This window comes from Athene noctua, chromosome 6 (genome assembly GCF_965140245.1).
Source record: "Athene noctua chromosome 6, bAthNoc1.hap1.1, whole genome shotgun sequence".
In the NCBI taxonomy this organism is placed as follows: domain Eukaryota; kingdom Metazoa; phylum Chordata; class Aves; order Strigiformes; family Strigidae; genus Athene; species Athene noctua.
In genome coordinates this window covers 27,567,770-27,587,823 of record NC_134042.1, presented here as the reverse complement: position 1 = coordinate 27,587,823, position 20,054 = coordinate 27,567,770, and the positions used below count along the sequence as shown (strand labels likewise).

Here is a 20,054-nt window from a genome sequence, read left to right as displayed (position 1 = left end):
CATTCCTGGAATAACCAGCCTATTAAAAAAAAAAAAAAAAAAAAAAAAAAAGAAAAAGAAAAAGGAGAAAGAAAAAGAGATGGGAAGAGAGAGAGAGGAAAAAAAACCTACCCTGGGCCTGCACATTGCAGCGTACCGCCATCTTGATGTCCTTGATGCGTGCCGATGGCATGGAGGCGGCTGGCACCAGATCAGCCCAAGAGAAGGAATGAGAGGCCAATGGAGATTTATGTGAGGAGAGTGAGATGGACAAGGTAAAATTGTCAGGAGGAGTTGTTAGAAAGTAAAATATATTGTGACAATTCCACTCCTGCCGTTCATCAATAAACTGACAGATCATTTAGTGTCAATTAGGAGTGATAGATGGACAAGTCCCCATGATCCTGGGCCAAAATTAATGGCTGGGAGGGAGAGGGTGATTGAAAATGACGGCTGACATTGAGAGGAAAGTCCTGAAGGTCCCCAAGGGGCCATTACTTGCCTCATTCCCTTGCAGATCAATGCAGGGACAAACCCAAAAACAGACACTTCAAGACAAAACTTAATCAGACTTCCTTTTCTTTCTTCTCCTTCTAAGTTGTGCCCCCTCACTTGGCAGCCTTGATCCTTTGTGACTATACTCTTCAAATCACTGAGGACATCCACAGATGGCTGCAAGATGCAGAGTGAGGCTGCCGTCTTCCCCACAGCCAGGAGCTTGGCTCCACTCCTAACATGACGGTGTCACAGGGAAGCCCAGACTGAGATTTACCTCAACACTCCTGGACTGGGAGTAGAGGGCAGAAGCAATGACACAAGCTTCTCCCTGCCATGTCAGATAAGAGAAGCACTTTACTACTCCCACTTGCAAGACAGGGATTGCTAGAGGTTCTATAAACCAGGCACTCTCCGGGGTCATTTCATATAGATACAACACAGGATCATTTAAGCCCATATTTTTGAAACAGGAGGTTTTTAACTTTACTTACCTCTCGAGACCTTGAATCATAAAACCCGTTAATCTCTTAAATAACTTTCTTCCAGCCCCAGGGTGCAATCTCACCACTGCCCACCCTCCAGAGCCCTAAATGATACCTACACAGAGGCTGGGTTACCCTGCTCTAAAGGTCACCCCGACTGCATTCCCTTCCTTCCCTTTTTGTTGTCCCTTTGCCTTCTTGTTAAATGCCTTCCTGGACACTGCACCACCACTTCTGTTCCAAAATACTTCAGCATTGTCATTTTCCTAAACAAGCCTTGATTATTCCAACTCTGTATGACCTATCAGTCAGAAAGGAGAAATGTCATTGTAGCTGGAGCACCTGTTGCTGGACTGCCACAATCCCTGTAGAAGAAAGGAAGTGCACATGCAGGAACTGGAAGAGACTTCCTACTGAAAGCAACGTTTGCGTTTGGTTGCACTAGGACCTGAAACAAGCTGTGTTTATTCCACAACAACCCTAGCTGCTGCCTGCAGAACTGTATGAATTTTAAAAGGCTGATTGCAAGACTAAAGATCAAGGACCCAAGTAAACTGGAAGTGTCCTGAGAAGCAAAGAAATAAAGATACTAATAGGGAGAAAATGGAAGAAATTCTGTAAGAAAAGTCAGATAGATGAGATCAGTAGAAGCTGGAATTAAATGGACCCTGGAAGAACCTCTCCTTTGTCAAATCCTCACCACTATGTAAAACTGAGTTCCCTTCGCCTTTTCCCATTGTCAGGCACTTTGTGCTTCTTCCTTCTGATGCATGAGATAACTTGACAATAAATCTCTGCTTTGCTTGTCACAAGTGTCAACACTGATGTCATTAAGGACATCAGCACAGCGTTCAGAATGGCACTTGGGCTCCATCCAGTGGTCAGAGAGCCACTTCTGTAGCAATACCAGCTGTAATTACTGTTATTTATGTAATCTCAGCAGGGTACTAGGCCCCAAGTGGCTGCTTCACTTCTTGGCTGGTCCCCTTTCCTCTAATACTAGGGGACTAGGGTATTGCTGGGGCAGCAACAGGACTGCTTCTTCTCATAGAGAGTGGTTCTTCTCTCTGAGTACAAATTTAAATAAATACAACAGATTCAAGTGCAGAGGGCCCCATAACTAAGGAAAAAAAGATTATTTCATCACTCCTCTGCACCATTTATTTGCCGTTGCTGAGGACAAGCCCAAGGGTTTGCTCAGACACTTACTTGCAGTCATCATCATTATCCAGATTTACAAAAGGGGACTCCTAACAATGACATCTGTTCTACAGAGGTACTGGGAGTCCAAAGTAATCTTTCCATGCTTGACTTCTGCAAACTACACAGTAAAAGACAGCATTTTAATAGTTCTCGGGAATTTAAGTATCAGACACTTGCAAATGCTATGGGAACTCATGATACAATACTTCATCTTACTTGCACACCATCTGGGAAAATTAATTTCAGAACTAATTACAGGATAGAAAACTTTAAGGCCCCTCCTCCTCTTCCTATCTTGCAACAGTCTGAGACAACAGTAGTCTGATGGAAAGAACCAAAAAGACGGTGAGAATATTTGCAAGTTTACCTAGGTATGACAAGAGCTGGGCAGGTAAGGGACTAAGAGGGAGCAGCAAAGGTATAAAAACTGAAAAACAGGTTGCAAATTAAATTCTACTCTAACATGTGCCAAATGGAACCACATTTTCAAGAACATTTTCAAGTGATAATTTACTATTGATAAGACTCTGAACTAGAAATACACAGTAAAGAGTTTAAGTATCCCTGCAAGAAAAGCAACAAGTGTGCAGTTGCAACTGGCTGAATCTATGAGAAACAGAACTAAAAGCTTAGACCTCAAATGGGGAGAGAATAATACATAAACAGCTACAACATCATTTCACAAATGGCTGCAGTATCCTATCTGACCCACAATATATTTACACAACACAGAAAATCTAACTGTAGCCACTCTGCTCATCCTTCCTTATAAGTTAAAAAAAAAAATCACAGAATTTAACACTGTCAGTTATGAAAACCAAATTACTTAAAGCCGTATGATTCCCAAGTGTAGGCTCAGTTACACTGGCATAAAAGTGCTTATACCTACATCAGATATATCAATAGAAGCATGTTATTCTAACTACATCTACACTAGTAAAATTGGAGCAAGTTAACTTGATGGGCTTCCAAACGGAGTCCAATTGGTTGAAAAGCTGTGGGGAGATAGAGCCTGAGAAAACAGAAACAACAAAGCTACAGCAACATTGGTATGACATCAGCCGATGACTCATACTTTTCACATGAAGGCTTTACTCTGGGATATATCACAAAGACAGCCTTACAGGCCAACATCTCAAGAATTTTTTAAGGGAGAGAGATCAGCTTGGGGAGAATACACAACTGAAGGAAAACAAAGATAGGGGAACTAGTTGTACAAAATTCTTGTACCTTGTATGACTAAAATAAGTCAGAACAAACCTCCCCTTCACAAAATTTATTCAACAAAATCTCTTAATACAAATGGATACTGTCAGATATGATATGACATCGTATGTAACAAGGGGCACATCTTCACCTCATGTCCTATTGTGCGGGGTCTCACAGGTAGAAAGGTCTGCAGCTCTCCATCTCCTGTTGTGCTTCTTGAGCTGAATTGTGTCCAAACTCATAGGAGTATTTACTCCAGATACCTGCTGCATCTGTGAGCCATGCAACTGGGATGCTGGAGAAGCACCACTGATAGCTGCTGCTCCAAATCTATCAGAGGAGGCTAATGTCAAACAATGGAAAACATCCTAAAGTAGCACATGGCACAGTGCTGTTACATTAGGAAGCTGTACACTTTCCTTCAGGGCACATTAGGCACAGCCCTGAATAACTCAATTACCTCCAATCCAATGCTTCACCTATCCAACAATTACACAACTTATTTTTCATAAACAATGCTGTCATATTTCCATAAAGCTTCTGCTTAGTCCTACAAAGATCCAGGATCATTGGTGGCATTTTTTTATAACCCTGAGGTGGATGCATCTTTTCAATAGCAATTTCTAACTGCAGTCAGCCTACAAGAAATAATACCATTATCAGAGTCAAACTGGAGAGGAACAGGAGTAGTTCAGGCTGAGATCTTTATTCCTTTGCTTTACTCCAGTCTCCAGATTTTCATCTAATTTTTTTTCTTCAGAGACAAACTGATAATTTTCCCAGAAAAGTACTGTTTTCCAGAAAGGCTACCCAAGAATATAGACCATCTTTCTCACCACTCAAGAAATACTGACTGTTTAACAGGTTTCTGGATGTCCTCTCCCATTCTCAGGGTTCCAGGAAAGAAAATACATAACTTTTCCATAACTTGGAGTGTCTCCATAGTGTATGTCGAGAAATATACACACTTATTATAGGTCTTAATATATACAGGCAATCTCACACCACTCCATGACTGAGCCCTTCAGCCCTGCGAATAGGAAATATAACACCAGCATAACTTTACAGCTTGAAAAATAACAAATAGTTTGAAACCAAGTCATCTCCTCCTAGTCTGAACTGTCCTTTAGTTTTCATACCTATTCTGTTACCATGTCCAGATATTTCCTTTCCCTTAGGTGTCCTTGATAAGCATTAGGCTTCTCAACCTACATTCTACAATTTGTATACTTTTTTCCTCCCATCTTTTCTCGCTGACCATCTCTATCCACCTCCATTATACCATAACCCCATACACACACAAACATTGACAAATTTCACCTTTACTATCAAGGCCAATCACTAAATCCTGACCTGTTCATTGCATTCTTGTCAGTGGGGCACTGTCACATGTCACTCTTCTGGAAAGGACGCAACCCGTCAAATCCACCCTCCCAGCTCCTGCATTTAACATGCTTATTACGTTTTTGACTCCTTCCAGTTACTGTACCAAGTAAGGAATACACTACCTCTGGCAGGCAGTGACATGTACACAGTTCTGAGCCCTGCCAGGCCAATTTATAAAGAGCATTAGCCTGCAGAACCAAGGAAGAGCAATACTTCAAATGGTTTGAAGGAGTTACAATTATATAAGAGACACAGGCCATCTATAAGATCCAGAAAAAACTGTTTCAAAGTCTGTGACAACAAAGCCAAACTAGTGATGTTCACTTAATCCATGCCTAAGTCCCTCTTATTAAGGAAAGAGTTGAAGACTCACTTGGTAGGTGCCAGTACAGGATCATCTGCCCAGCCTCCTTGCCGGCGTGGGGGCTTAGGTGGTGGACCCTTTAAAAAAGAGAAGAGACACATTACAGCCAGCTCCAGTCAAGGCAAAGTCAAGACAATTGACACACCAGGTCCACACATACTAATGTAACACTTTACCAAATAACACATGGAGACATAGTGTTTAAAATGCTGCTTATTCATAAAATAAAAGGAAGACAAATACTGCAGAACAGGTTTAAGTGTTTCTGTAAGCAAAAGATCTATCACTCTACTTGGTATCTTGACAAGTTTCAGGTTGTGTGCCTTTGACTTGTCCAGGACACACAGTACAGTAGCAGACTGATCCACAGAAGAAGCACTCTCCTGGCAAAAGATGGTTCACTGGGAACCTGATCATCACTGCTGCCCACATTTCAGTGGGAAGTATGACATGTTACATCTTTCCTAATGTACAAGTCAGCACATTTTAGATATCTTGCTTTAGATGAGGAATTTTTCCTAAAAAGTGTCTGCTTTTGTCCACTGCCTAGAATAAGAGGCTAGATGCCAAGTTCAGATACAGTCAGACATACCAAACACCTCTAAAGTTAGTTGAGATGAATCCCACCACTGCCACCACTGAAATGCTGAAGGGGAAGTTAATCTGGAGTTTAAAGACACTCCCTGCTATTTTCTTGCATTGTCTTGTGTGGCACTCTGCCTCACGGCAAGAGAAAACAGGAATTCAGCTTGGGGCTTACAATGGGAATTTTCAAAGAATGGGGCCATGAATTCCCAGCATGTGGGAGCTGACTGTTGCCTTTTGCAGTTTTGGGCTCTGTTCGCACCGCGTACCACACTGCCTTCAGTGTTTTGTATGACAGGCACTGGTGAAAGCAGAGGAGCAAGGTGAACCCAGTGGATGAATTTCAGTTTATATAGCTCCCAGTTGATGGTGCCCAGTGAGGGAAGATGGGTTACAGGGACCTGTGAAGGGTCCATCACGAGAAAGGATGATTGGGTAAAAGATGTCCCAAAACAGGGAAAAATGGTTAACTGCAAAGGAGCCTAAGTTGGAGCAAGGGTGGGCGGACAGGTGGCTCCCACAGCTATTATTAAGAACGGGAATGAGCTGTGTGACTCCTGAGGATTTTTGACTTGACAGAGGGGACCTTGCATGTGTGGTGGGGTCAGCCCTCAGCCAAAGTCAAATTACCTCCTGCCACAGATGAGGAAGGGGTTGAGCTAACCCCTGATTGTAGGGGTCTCCCATGTTTATTTCTTGAAGCAGAAGCATTGTTTGTGAGTGTGGGAAATGAAGAGACCCTGCCAGGGGCAGCCTCTGCCTGCTGCAGGGAGGGGGCACGACCCTGCATAGCTCCCTGATAGGAGCAAAAATAGTCATCCTCCAAAAATAAACAGGGAGCAGGAATGAGGCAGGAGCTGCAGTCCCAAAATACCAGCTTTCTTCGGCAAAGGGAGCACAGGAGGGCAGAGGGACAGGCAGGGAGCATGAAATGCAGGAAACAGCCTCCTTATATGGGCTCATCCGCAGGGGACAGAGCTCAGTCGACTGGAATGACCATGTCACAGAATGTGAAGCCTTCAGGGGCCCAAGTGAATGGAGTTTTCTGATCTTTAAATGATTCCCCCAGATTCTTAAGATGCCAAACCAGAGAAGAGGCTATAGTGCCAAAAAAGGAGCATTTTGAATTCAGTTGATCTGGACACACCCAGAGCCCAGGAAAAAGGGGAAAAACACACCACATATGGGCGTGCATGCCCACATAAACATCCCTATTCCCATTACACACACCCCTACCTCAAAAACACACTCCCTCCCACATGGATCCTTCCCATGCAAACAATCCTCCTCCCTCTTCCACTCACACCATCTTCCAGATAGCCAGCAGGCCATGTTCCCAACACACAGCCTCACAACTCCTCACAGAGGTGCACAGAGTTACACAATGTCACCAAAGAACCTGAGCCATAAGGCTGAGGGAAAATGCAGCATCTCCAGAGCTTCCAATGCACCTGGAATTTAATTGCCTCATCATCAAAACTAGCCTTCAGACCCAAGATATCTCAAGTTGGGCACTCCAGATCAGAGGGTGATGAGAATGATTGCCTTGCACAGGGCATGACTCCATGGCATCTAGGGGTTTGATTCCAATGTCTTGCCAATGTTATAACGTCCTCCCATTGATCATACACAGCAGGCAACCCTGAATGTCTGTCAGACCCTGACAAACACCTCACACATACCTACAGGTCTTTTATTCCTCTTGCAATAAATCAGGTAATTCTTTCTGAACTGCCCACAGGAGCACTAGCAACAGGAAAGGCAACGTTAACTGTCAGCTGAGAATAAATAGCTTTTCTCTGTTAATTGCCTTGAAAGTGCCATAATAAACTCACATGCCACATGCACTTTTGTCAGGTAAATAAACCTACCTTCATATACTTTCACATTTCCAAAACCTCGGCGTAATTTACAATTGAGAATGCAGTGTGTGCATTGCCATAATATGGTGACAGGTATGGATGCTGCAGCTGTAAGAGCTTGAAGCAGAAAGTGGGAAGAACATCAACCCCAGAGAGAGCAAAGCAGAAACAGAAGACATTGTTCTTCTGTAATGGAGCAAATGTGCTCCGTAACACACCTTTTTGGTGAAAAAGACTGGAGGCTTTCTGGGATCTCAACTTGTTGGTACTTACTGTGTAATACTTGTGCATGATTTTTATGTACGTTTCCAAATGAAAAGCTAAGATACACACTCAAATGGTTTGGTGTCCAAAACACAGATTCCACCAGCTCCTGACAACAGCGTTCTCTCTCAGCTCTTGCTGCTCAGTCACTTTCACAGCATTTGTGACCACTTGCTTGCTGCGGTTTGCTTTTCCACTTCAGTTTTGTCAGTTATTTATCTCCAAAAGATTTCCTCTACATTAGTTTCTGCAGATTGTTCACTTTTTCAAGGAATGTTGCCACAGTCCAGGACTTAATTTGATTTTTTCTCAGAAATTCAGTTCACGATTTTTATGATGGTACTTTTCCAGTACTTCTGAGGCTGCCTTTCTTACCAACACTTTCATACTACCACCATAATCAGTATTTTATTTTTATCTTTGAAAAATGATTGGCCTGAATTCCATCTCTCCTGCATTAAAGCAGTAGTTAGGCCCTTTCTTATCAGACAGATGTAGAATTCTGATTTGGCTTCCCTAGCAAGGCAGAAATTTTGAGGCCACTTGTCAGATCATGTCTGCAGTTTTGAAGGTGCTAGTTGGATGTTGCTTCCCTCATGGAAGCAACTACCCCGTGTGTCTCTGGATGCTGAGGCAGACCCTCAGCTTTCCTTTAGGACCTAGCACAACACAGGGAGATTACAGACATGTTGGGTCCCTCAGATTCTCAGGCAGGTCTGGAAATATGCAAGCACTCTGTGCAGGGAAGCAGAGACTCAAGCATGCAACAGGACACACAATTTTTCTGTCATGTAATACATCTTGTAAAATGTGTGTGTGATCTACGTTCTGCCCAATATACAAGCACTGTGAGATTTTATACAGTATGTATGTGCCATGGTATTGACCATGAAGCGGAAAAAAGAGGTATGGCCAATCCTGAGTTTCCTCTTCTCCAGCAAGTTGCCTGAGGCTCCTCTGACTGAGGAAAAGCAAATCTCCACAAACAGGCCTGATGAATTAGTTTTGACTGCTGCCGGTTAAGGAGCTGTAAGTCAAATAGCCCCACTGTTTCCAAGCAGCCACATAACACTAACAGTCTATAGCAATCTCAGAACATATGTGATATCAAAAAGGGCTCAGCTCCCACATCTATGCAAACCTCAGCTTTTTGCAAAGAATAGACCATCTCTGCTAGTCCACTTCATCACATCCACAGACAGTTCAAGTAGTGCATCTGATTTTAATGAATCCCCTCTAAGGACTTCTGCATGTCTTAAATACCTAGTGGAAAATACCGGATTTCCATTTCATCCACAGACCGTCCTTCTTTATGGTCACTGACCTTCCTTTTTCTAGGGAAAGTGCTATTGAGACAGAAAAAGTTCTTAGGGAGCTTTAAATATACTCTGTCATCTATCACAGCAGGTAAAGGAGCAGCTCATATTGTTAAACAGCTATCAAGAAGTTGTTCCCTAAAACAATGGTCAACTACCTAGTCAGCTTACATGTGCACCTGCTAGGAAAGCTGTCATACTGCAGTATTTGGCACTTTAACCTGTCTCAAGAGTTACTGGTCTCCCCTGCATGAAAAATAGTGAAGCAGCACACAACGATCTGATTCTCTGAGCAAGATGTTACCAGGTAGAATCCTCTCACAATCCACTGTTCCAGGGCAGTGTCCCTCCAGCCCCCCTCAGTATCAACATCTCTCAAGCAGTTCGCTACTACCTTGTGCTACATACTGTTAGACATGTTCCCATCTATCTCCACCACTCCTATAGTTCTTTTAGTGCCTTCAGGTGGGTCCAGGAGCACTCAAAACATAAAATAAATGTGTGGAAAAGGAAAACTTTTAATAAAACTATTTTTGATGGGATTGTCCCTAATCCACATCAAGGTAGCTAAGAAGGGAGGGTACTACTAGAAAGGCTGGGAAACATGGCTGACTAGAAATGCTATTACAGTGGATGTCATCAAAAGGCTAGTAGATAACCTCAGAAAGCTGAAAATAACTGCCCTGCTGGCCAGCCGCTCGGGGTGCACGAGAGAGAGGCAGCACAAGGCCTTGGGGAGCTCCAGGCCATGCAGTGCTGGGGCTCACTCTGGGGAAGTTGGCCTAATTAGGGAACAAAAGTTCAGCTGCATTTTTTAGATTCCTCCTGGAGAATCTGGCCAATTTCCAGCTGAGCGGTCCCCGGGAACACGCTGGGAGTCCAGCATTTCTACAAGCAACCAGAAGACCACTGTGAAAAAAGCAATCCCTGTAACATGGAAGCAGGTAAAAAAGCCACTGCCTCCTTGGATGCTGGTTCCTTTTGGTGGAGGGTGGAGGGTGTTTATTAGCACAATGCAAGAATCCAAACAGATGACAGATACTCTGAGACATGGAGGGCCAAATTCAGCTCAGACCAGAACAAACACACGACTGGTAGAGCATTCACAATATGCAATAGCTATGGGAAATTCTGCCTCAGAGAACCCTCCCAGGTTCTCAGAGATGGGCTATCTAATGGCAGTCCACCTCACTCCCAATTGCATGCCTAAGAAGGCAAAATCCTGGCAACATGCCGTATACAGAATGCAAGTAGCCCCTGGTGAGGTCTCTTCTACAAGCTGAAGATCACAGGGGAGAACAGGATGCTAGAAAAAAACAATACAGGCAGACTGTAAGGTCTTTGGGAATAGGAAGTCTTTGTCCCAGCCACACCCCAACACTCTCTAGATCTTAGTGCAATGCAAGTTGTAGATACAAAAAGAGCTATACAGGACTGCATCACAATTCTACACTTCTTGGGTCATGAACTCACTGACCTAAGAGTGGCTGGACAGTACCTAAACCACCATGATTATTTTTACACAAATAAGGTCCCCCAGAAAGCATCCATCTGAGTGCAGACAGTGCTGGGCTCCTCAGTTGCATGTTTCTAAGTTTCAGGGGATGTGAGGAAGAGCACTTGGTGGGGGTGGCTGCTGCACAAATCCAGACCAGACAATGGAATGAGAGTTTGGAGCTGGGTGCCAGCCACTGTGCGAGGGTAAGAACTGGGTCAGGAAAATACCGCTCTGATTAAAGGCCCTGATCATATCAAGCCCCAGGCCATGTCTACACCACAGGTGCAGACACACCTGCAAGCAGGATCCATGTGAGTCAGCTCGAGTCTGGAAATGGTCTAGCTTTAGATACTTCTGGTAACCAAGCTGGTACCTCCCCGGGTAGAGTGCACGTTGCTTCTCACCAGGGGATCTCTGCATCATTCTACACTATATTTTAGGATGCAAATACACTCACTCAAACAACCCAACCAAACTGGCCAACCTAGAAACGTAAGTTCACAATTGGCTTCATATTTCAGGTAGTTAATTTTTTTTGATAGTCGTTCTTCCAACAAACAATTGCTCCCGACATGTTGTCTTACCCTAAAAATCAACAGTCCATTTTTCCACCTGGATTGTTTTAAAAGCACTGGGAACTAGAATTACAGAAGGACTCGGTTGCCTCTGGAAAGGTCAGATCCTCAGATCCCCTTTCCTTAAAGCAACACGTCATCACTTGAACTTTGAATAGTGTAAAGCCACCTAGCTAAGAGTCAGAAATCAGGTGCTTTCCCCCCCTTAGTCCATGAAGGACTACCTATGGCATGTCTACCAAAGCACTAGAGAACAAGGTCCCAGCTGGACTCATTAGGACTGGAACAGACGTCTTCCCACTCAAATGTTGTTGCTTTCAGTTAGAAAGTCCTTTCCTGTGGCCCATTTTTTTCAGCACCATTTGCAAAGCAGAGTGGCTTAAGGAGAAAGGACTGAGAGCCTTCTCAGACTCAGAACAGCTCGTAGATTTGTCATTACATACAATATTCTCTAGGGACGTGGGAAACATTACTTGATACATCTTTCAGGAGGAGGAAGAGGACAATAAAATCAGTATCTTCCAGCTTGGAAAAGTGATGGTGGGTTTAATCTTTAAGTTTCTGTATAGAGTGTGTGGCTTCAACATCAAAATGAACACCACCATCCCTGGAGGTCCCCAAAGGCAAGGAAAAGCCCTGCTCCACTGCTGAGGCTACAAAACACAGGATGGTGATGAGGATCACTCACTACTAGTGCAGGAACATGCACCCCCAGAGTTCTCAGAATGGGGCCAGAACTCCACGGAAGGACAGGGTTTCATACACACTGCAGTCCCCAGCCACTCTTTACCACCTCAGTAGATCCACAAGGCCCATCCTGAGATTGTCTACATACTACACAGGCACGTAATACAGACTGTGGATTTTACTATGAGGATAAGACATCTAAATCCCCCTGTGGATCTACATATAGGGAATCCCCACAGTTCTTCTGCATAAAGCTCTAGCTGTCCTTTCAGAGAGGGACTAAAGCTAACTAGAAGAGAGACTTCTCCAAGGCCCCAAAACAAATCCATGGCAAAGCCAGGAAGCCAACCCAGCAGAATCTTGGCTCACAGTCATGTTCATAACTCTTCCTGCCTATTCTGCCTCTGCAAATTAACTGAGATATTAGGATACACCCTTTATTATACCATTGATCAGCCTTACAGCCTTTGGCTAAATGTCCCAGGCAGCCTTGGAAGGTGCAGCCAAATGAGTGATTCAACTGGCAAAAATTCAGATCCAGGATGAGTGGTTTGCCAGGGGATGCAAAACAAGTCTCAGAGCAGGCAGATGGCTGGAGGGCAGGACTTCAGCAGGTACCTGCACATCGACAGCCCTGATGGGGCTCTTTGCTAGTATCCAGGCAGCCACAAAGTACCTTAAGCACAGCAAAAGGAAAGGGACTAAATCCAGGAAGAGTTCAGATTGTAACACTCAGCACAGCCCAAAGGGAGTTCAGAGAAGGGTTACATGAGCCATCAGGGGGACGAAGGGGCCAACTTCAGACAAATGATTCAAGAAGCCAAGTATTTCAGCTTGGCCAGGCATGACTAAGGGAGGGATATACCACAACAAGTTTTGGATCACACTTTATAATATAAAGTTCCACTAATAATTGGTTTGGAAGAGACTTACAATACAATTAACAGAAGTTTGCAAGTATATGGTATTTTAAGTTACAAGCAGTTTACTGATCAGTTAGATTTCTCAACGCTCGATTAACCATTTTGTCACCCTTTTGTCACCCTTCACTGGCATTTACAAATGGAAAAATACTATAAAGTGTGACTGTGATTATTCAGGCTTATGCTCTTAAATAAGGGTGCAGAAATTATCCAAACAAGAGGGGTTTCAAAGCAGGGATCATTTCATACTAAGGAAAATCTCCTTGCCAGGCACCATTGCATAATATCCCTGAAGCAACAACAATTGCTCATGTGGAAGAGTCACATCAGTTTAGTTATTTTAATGAAATTTAGCAGCCAGGAGCAAGAAAGTGCCTGTGGCACGTGACCAGCCACCACAGTACAGCAGACCTTAGGAATCAATGATTTAGGGCACTGTATGGAGGTGGAATCAGTTCCAGTGAAATGAGTGTAAGGACTGGTTCCAGTGAGGTGGCAGGAGGCAAGTTTAGATCAATTATCAGGAAAAATCTCTATTAGTAATCAGTCCCCAAAACTATGCCCATCAGTGGGAGGTCTCTGGAATGCTCTGGGCACAGTCCTGAACCATCCATCACTGACTAATAAACCCAGTAGATCCTTCCTACAGTACCATCTCTAGTACTACTAAGAGAAAACTGAGCTAATCTGAATAGTCTTGACTCCTCGTGATGAGCATACCCTTCTGAGGCCAGAATTAATGAGATGGGTGGTAAGAGTTTATTTTCGGGGCTTTAAAGTTCACAAATTAATCTACTATGCTACTAGTACTGGGCTGGTGCTTCAGCAGAAAGAATTAAAAGTATGGGAGACGGTGCTTTAATTGTCTAACACATACAGAGAGCAACTGTATCCAGGAAAAATTGGGCAGCACCAATTCCATGGTTAGGAAGAGTACAAGACAGTTAGCCTAAAGACTTTAACAGAAACAGGTACTAGTTCTCAGGTTGCTCTGAACAGCACCACCCTAGCTTCTAATGCCAAATGAATGCCAAGATGTATTTTAGCTTTGCTGCAGGATGAGAAAGGATACGTGTATTCCTTTTCTCTGTATAACAGGAGCCTGGTAAGAAGCACTATGCCATCCTATTAACCATAGACAGGAGCATTCCAGTGCTGGTGCAATAAAGAGACATAGAAAATACAAAGGCACACATCCTTGTTACTACTGGCTGGCCTTCTCCTCTGGGGTACCAGCAAGACTTCATAACCCCTGAAGACAAGTTTTCATGTTATTGGAGCAAACTAACCATATTGGACAGCAAATCTAGGCTCAGTTAGGTTTTGTACTCTATTAGCTAATTGCTGCCCTGACTCTTAAATGAAAATAAGAGTATCTTCCAATGGCCACACATACATGTGACCTCAGAACAAGATGCAGCAGCTGATAAGAGCAGCTGTTACAAAGGTAATAAAAAAACCCATCAGCAATAGCAACAGAGGATGCAGGAAAGGCACTGCATCTGAGGCAAACTCTGTCTTATTCTCCAACAAAAGAGTACCCTCTTAAGGTAGTCTCCAGACACATGAATAGGTTAGTCCTACAAGTCCCCTTCAGAGGAGCCAGCATCTGCCTAGAAAGCCTCTAGTCTTACATGGTCAACCTTTTCCTCAGGGTCTTCATCCTAGAAGGATCAGGAGGGAAAAAGAGAGAGAGAAGTTAAAAGGAAGAACTATGGAATCCTGCATAAAATAGCTTGAAGATTGACATGAATGGCTGTCCTGCAGCACCTTGCAACCTTATTCACTTGAACGAAGTTGATGCCAGCGTTGTAAAATTTTATATCCAGAGTCATTTATGCATATACCAAGTGTGATATATAAAGCAGGTCTATCTGACTGCAGTGGCAGGAAAGTCTGCCAGCAATCAGACCTTGAAACACATACTAAAGACAAAAAAAACGAGACCAAAAAGAGAATAGACTTAGTTCCTTCTCCCTATAGCATGAGAAAACCCAAATTACTCAAGTGTGCAGGATGCGAAGAGATTTGTATGGATAGGCTCTGCAACAACGTCAGAGACCAGAAATTATGTTGGACCAGTCATACTAGGGGTTATATATTGTAGCAGGCTGCAGCCCTTTTTTCAGGAGCTACTGTTTCTCAAGGCAAACTCAGATCCTCCTCTGCAAGCAGGAGCTGTAGCAGTTAGCACAAGATAGGAATAGCTGACAAGAGCATTAGCTTTAGTAGATGAACTCTGAGTAACCTTATACTATAAGGGAGTAGCTTGGTGTGAGAGACAACTTCTAACTCCCCAATGGGGTAGATGAGTAACTCAAGGAAAGCAACCTGTTAATCACTGTGAAAGCTGAAAACTGGTTGAGAACCTTTCTGATGAGCAGACTGCCAGCACCAGCGGTGGCAACAGCCAGTTGTTAAGAACCAAATGCAAGAAGGAGGCAATTAAGATCCCAGTAATCTTTATATTATCCTAGAAATGACAGTGTTCATAATCACTCAGGGGAGGGTCTAGGGTATCCCATGACCCTGCACCAGGAGTACACACAGGATGGCTGGAAACACTACACTAACCCACCGGAATTTTCTTCTGGACTGCATCATCTCTCCTGTGGAACAGGGAAGCCATGTGATTCAGAAGTTGCATCTATCTCTGATTAAAGTGGTTTGGTATCTGAGTCCACTTAGTGCCTGTGCTATCATCTGGTCTTATGGTCTTACCATGACATGAGCAGATGGAGGCTACATGCAGGTTAGGGCAGCTGGGGTACAGCAGTGTCCTCATCACTGAGCAGCATAAATGGAATCAAATTTGCACAATGGTAAAATCTGTTGGAAGTGTGTACCTGTCAGTCAGGGACCCACTTGTTCCAATACCCAAGAGCAGGAAGGCTTCTGTGGGTCCCAACATGACTTAAGCTCCTCTAGATGTATGGATCTCAAGTGGTACAAGACTCACAGCAGCATGGAAGGAAATCCAGCGGGACAACATATGTTGAAAAAGCATTTAAATAACCACTTCTTTGAGCAATCTTCCATGTGGATTGCACCCTCAGCAATTGATTTGCAGTTGTTTATTCACTTGGGTTAGATAACCAAGTCCTATTTAACTGATGCCTGCATGTCAGCCTAAAGAATCACTACCAGGAGTGTTTGTAAGCTGGGTGGTGGAAGTCCAAATAACTGCTTTGCAAAATTCACCTGCGGGAACATCCTTCTCATATACAGTGGAGGTGGCCCAAGCTTTTGTCTGACTACATTAATTTATCCCAAACAAGTTATTTTTTACAGCACAGAAATGCTCACTTTTTAATTATCACCCAAGGACCACAACTACATAGGCAAACTTACAAATACCAGGTAGGACAACAAAAGAACATACTTTCAGAAGAAGAAGCACAGAGCCTTTCTGCAGGCTTTGGTGAAATGCGAGGAAGAGAACACGCACAGAAATTAGATGATTTGGGGGCAAACCCTGATATAAAATGAAACTGATCCCATCCAACCTGTGTGGAAATATTCTCAACATAGCCTGGAAAACCCTCAGCCTTTAGGCTGACATATTGCCTATTAAAGCAGTCTCCACTCAAAGGATCTACCAAGTGCTGTCAGAGAGATAGATACCAACAACATCATATTGAGATTGTAAGAGGCAGAAACCAGGGAAGTCTTGAACAAGGTCTCGAGGGAATCCTGTCACTGGATGAAGAGAAAACAGACTGTGGGAGCAGGATAACACTACAATATTTTTTCATACCGATTTCTTATGGAACAGCAATTTGTTCACTCTTGCCTAGAGGAAACACAGAAAAGGAAAAATTTCCTGATATATTTCCAAAAAAAAGTCTTTTCCACTCATCTTTCTAAATCAATCTCCTCAAGAGCTCCGAACCTGTCCAAACAGCTTCTTTTGGTGGATGTCATGAAGCCAGTACTCAGGCTGTTGGATGCAGTGATGTAGAGCCAGACAAAAGGTTTGACTTTTATTCTATAAAAGTGTCCAGAAGTCCTGGTAGGATAGGACAGCAAAGGTCTTCAACAGATCTCATTATATGATCTGCCCCTCCCATTATACAAATAACATGACCAGCTTGAGTTTGTCCCATTTTGTCAGAAACTTGATAGCATCAAGATGAGTAAAAAGTAACACATCAAGCCAGGGGATGGGAAAGGCGTCCCAATGGAAAAATGGATACATTACCCCTCTGAAAATGAATGTTTGAAATGCAGAATTCTGGCATGCAGCAAGCAGATCTATCTCTAGGAATTCCCATTTACAGCATATTCCCCTGGGTGCCCAGGAAGCGCCTGCCGATTTGCCAAAGAGCTCTAAAGGCCAGGAACATGCACAGCCATTGCTGTAGGAGGATGCTGACTGCACCAATTACAGCAAATAATCATGTTCCTTCTTGCCTCATGAAATAATACAAAGCTGCAGTGTTGTTTGTTAGTACTTGTACTTCGGAAAAGGCAGGAATGTTCTGCATGTCAGATGGCAGACTGTGAGCTTTGTGACCCTTAGTGAGACCCTTGAGGAGACAAATCAGAGGTCTAAATTTGAAAGTAACACAGATATTTCCACACAGGCATGGGAATTAATAGAGATTTGAGCAGAGGAATTACAGATAGACCACTGCAGTTAAGAGACTTCTTGTGGGAAATACATACACGCAACAGGCACTGAAAATATACTAAGATATCATGCTGTTTTCATATAGCTTGGGGGAAGTATGTTAGGCTACAAGGCACAAGAGATTACAGTTGTGCCCTAGGGAAGGAGGTTTTAGTAAGACATTTGTGAGAGAAGACACACAGTTGAGGAGATATACCATTGTTCGGAGTCTCTCTTGGAAGACAGAGTCCAGGTCAAGGAAAAATCAGCAGTAATCTGATAAAATCTATGCTCCAAGTCAGATGATTTGCCCATTGACTTCAAAACAAAGACTTTTTAATTATGCTAAATAAGTTGTTCACAGTGAATTTCCTTGTAATAAGCCCAAATGTTGAAACATAGAGAAGTACCTTTTGCTTCCTTCAAGGAAGCTGCTCTGACTAAAAAACAGATCCTGGATGGTTCTCAGTGTCATGAAAAGATCTGAACAGTAGCACAAATAGTATGTTCATACCAGAAATTTGAGCTGGGTGGAAACTGGGTGGATTGACAAGGAATTAAAAAAAAAACATCCTGAATGTGAAACTGCACACGAAGGTGTGAATATGGTAAAGGTCTAAGACAAACCCCTCTGTCTTCAAAACCAGTAATAAGAATAAAACCTCCTGTGCTGAAATTAATTACATGAGGCCTCCTCCACTACTGCCAGTTCCAGAAAAAAGCACTGGGGTTTTTTATTTTGCGTTTCTTTTGGGAAGGTTCCTTGAAAAGTTTTCAAGATGACCAGATGGCTGAATGAGACATCCATTGTAACAGCTGACCCCACCACTTGGAGGCAAGCCAAGGCCAGGCTTCCAGAAAAGTGAAAGGTGATTGCCAATCTAGGGTGAAGGAAAAAACAGTATTAGTTATATTAAATGCTCACTTCGGTATCAAATATGATCGTGTATGAGAAGACTCTAATTCTGGAGCAAAAGAAAAGGCTGAGGATTATTTACAGTGGATTTTGTCTCTTCTCCAGTAGCTCCAAGGTTTTCAGTTAACAGCAACATTCAGCAACAAAGAACTGTCTGAAGGGAGAATATTGACACAAACAGTTCTTCCTGGTGGTTAAGATCCAGTAATAACATATCTGAATCTTGTAAGGCGTGGAAGGCCTCACCCTTCTGCTGCTGAAAAGCTCACTGCTTTCAAACTGAAGATCATAACTATTTCTTAGTCCTCTTCAGGAGTGCCCAAGGACTGGAGCCTTTATGATCCCTTCCCAGCTATTACAATGGCTGTGATATGAGACACACCAAGTACAACTGCAGTAAGTTACAGTCAGTCAGCTGTGCCCCTACATCACACCCTGGTCTCTTTCTAACCAGGGAATCAGTCCATGAACTAGGACGGCCAGTTCCAGTAAGAGAACAATCTGACAGTGAGCCACCCTAATCTGGAGGCTAACCAACAATTACACCCACTTAAACCACCAGCTGGTTTCTTTAAGACCTTCTTTACCTATGAGGCCCATGGTTATTTCAACTTCTTAAATTATGCCTTCTGCAAACTCTCTCATGGAAGCCCTCCCGAACTCCTGTAAGCATACCCAGGGATGGGGGACTGTATAGGCTGACGATGATTCTCCATTGTGCCTATTAAGAGAAAAGAGTATACTTTCTCCAGAAAAAAAACCTGTTCTACAAGGTGTTATTGTAAGCCGTAACAGTGTATTTTCAACAGCACCACAGGGACTCCAAGAAAATATCCCCCACAAAATAGTGTTTCAGCACAGATGGGTTGGGACATAACTACTCATGGTAATAGTAATTTTGTCACGGCACACAGGATCAAGGAGTAGCCCATCCCAAGACAGAAGGTCCCCGGGCTCTGAGTACAGTAGCTTGAAGCACAGTTGGTGCCAGGGTGGCCAACAGGGCAAAGCAGTTCTGCAATTTAAAGAAGCCAGGAGTATGGTATGCTGGAGACCACTACTGGCAGCACAAAAAGCTAAGTGTCATCTCTTTTAAGCAAGTATCACTGTCAGTAAGATGCAAGTCTGATGGCCCTTTTGTCCATCTGAAAGTGTCAGGGAGCAAAATCTGTATGTCATTTCTTGATAGGTGGTCCTTCCAGAAGGATATGCCTGTGGAGAAGCCACACTAATATCAGAGAGCAAACTTCCACGTAGAATTTGAGCATTCTGCAGCCCTAAGCCAGCAGGTGAATTGAAAGGGTTAAGATCTCATCTTTCTGCGTATTGGAGGTTGTTGCCTTACTCTCCTGTGAAAGAAGGGTTCCAGACCATCTTCTGCTTTTTGAAGATGTACTGACAGTGCAGACTCTGAACAGAAGTTTTTCTCAAAAGCCAAGGGATAACTGAGTTTGCGTATTATTACTCACAAGACAAAGTCTCAGATGCTGCAAAACTAGCTCCCAGCATGACCTCTGTAGCCTGTGCATGGAGGAAAGGAAAAAGTGCCACTATATAAACTTCATACTGACTATCTCAGATACTGTACTCTAGCAAAAGCAAAGTGCAAATGTAAGGTATCCGCTTACCTGTACTCTGTCTTGCTACCTACCATAGATGGTGGTGAAACTGGTCACAGAATTATGTGCCTGCTCA

At 43.3% G+C, this 20,054-nt stretch overlaps 1 protein-coding gene across 5 annotated transcripts in view; it reads right to left on the bottom strand.

Moving 5' to 3' along the window:
• IFT43 (intraflagellar transport 43) overlaps window positions 1-20,054 on the bottom strand; it is a 45,007-nt gene that overhangs the window by 23,929 nt on the left and 1,024 nt on the right. For 3 of the 5 annotated variants that reach the window (XM_074909996.1, XM_074909999.1, XM_074909998.1), the window contains exon 3: window positions 5,131-5,198. In XM_074909996.1, coding sequence (XP_074766097.1) covers window positions 5,131-5,198 — 68 coding nt within the window. Of the gene's footprint in view, window positions 1-5,130; window positions 5,199-14,465; window positions 14,496-20,054 lie in introns of all 5 variants that reach the window. The other 2 variants (XM_074909995.1, XM_074909997.1) reach the window with 1 other exon arrangement.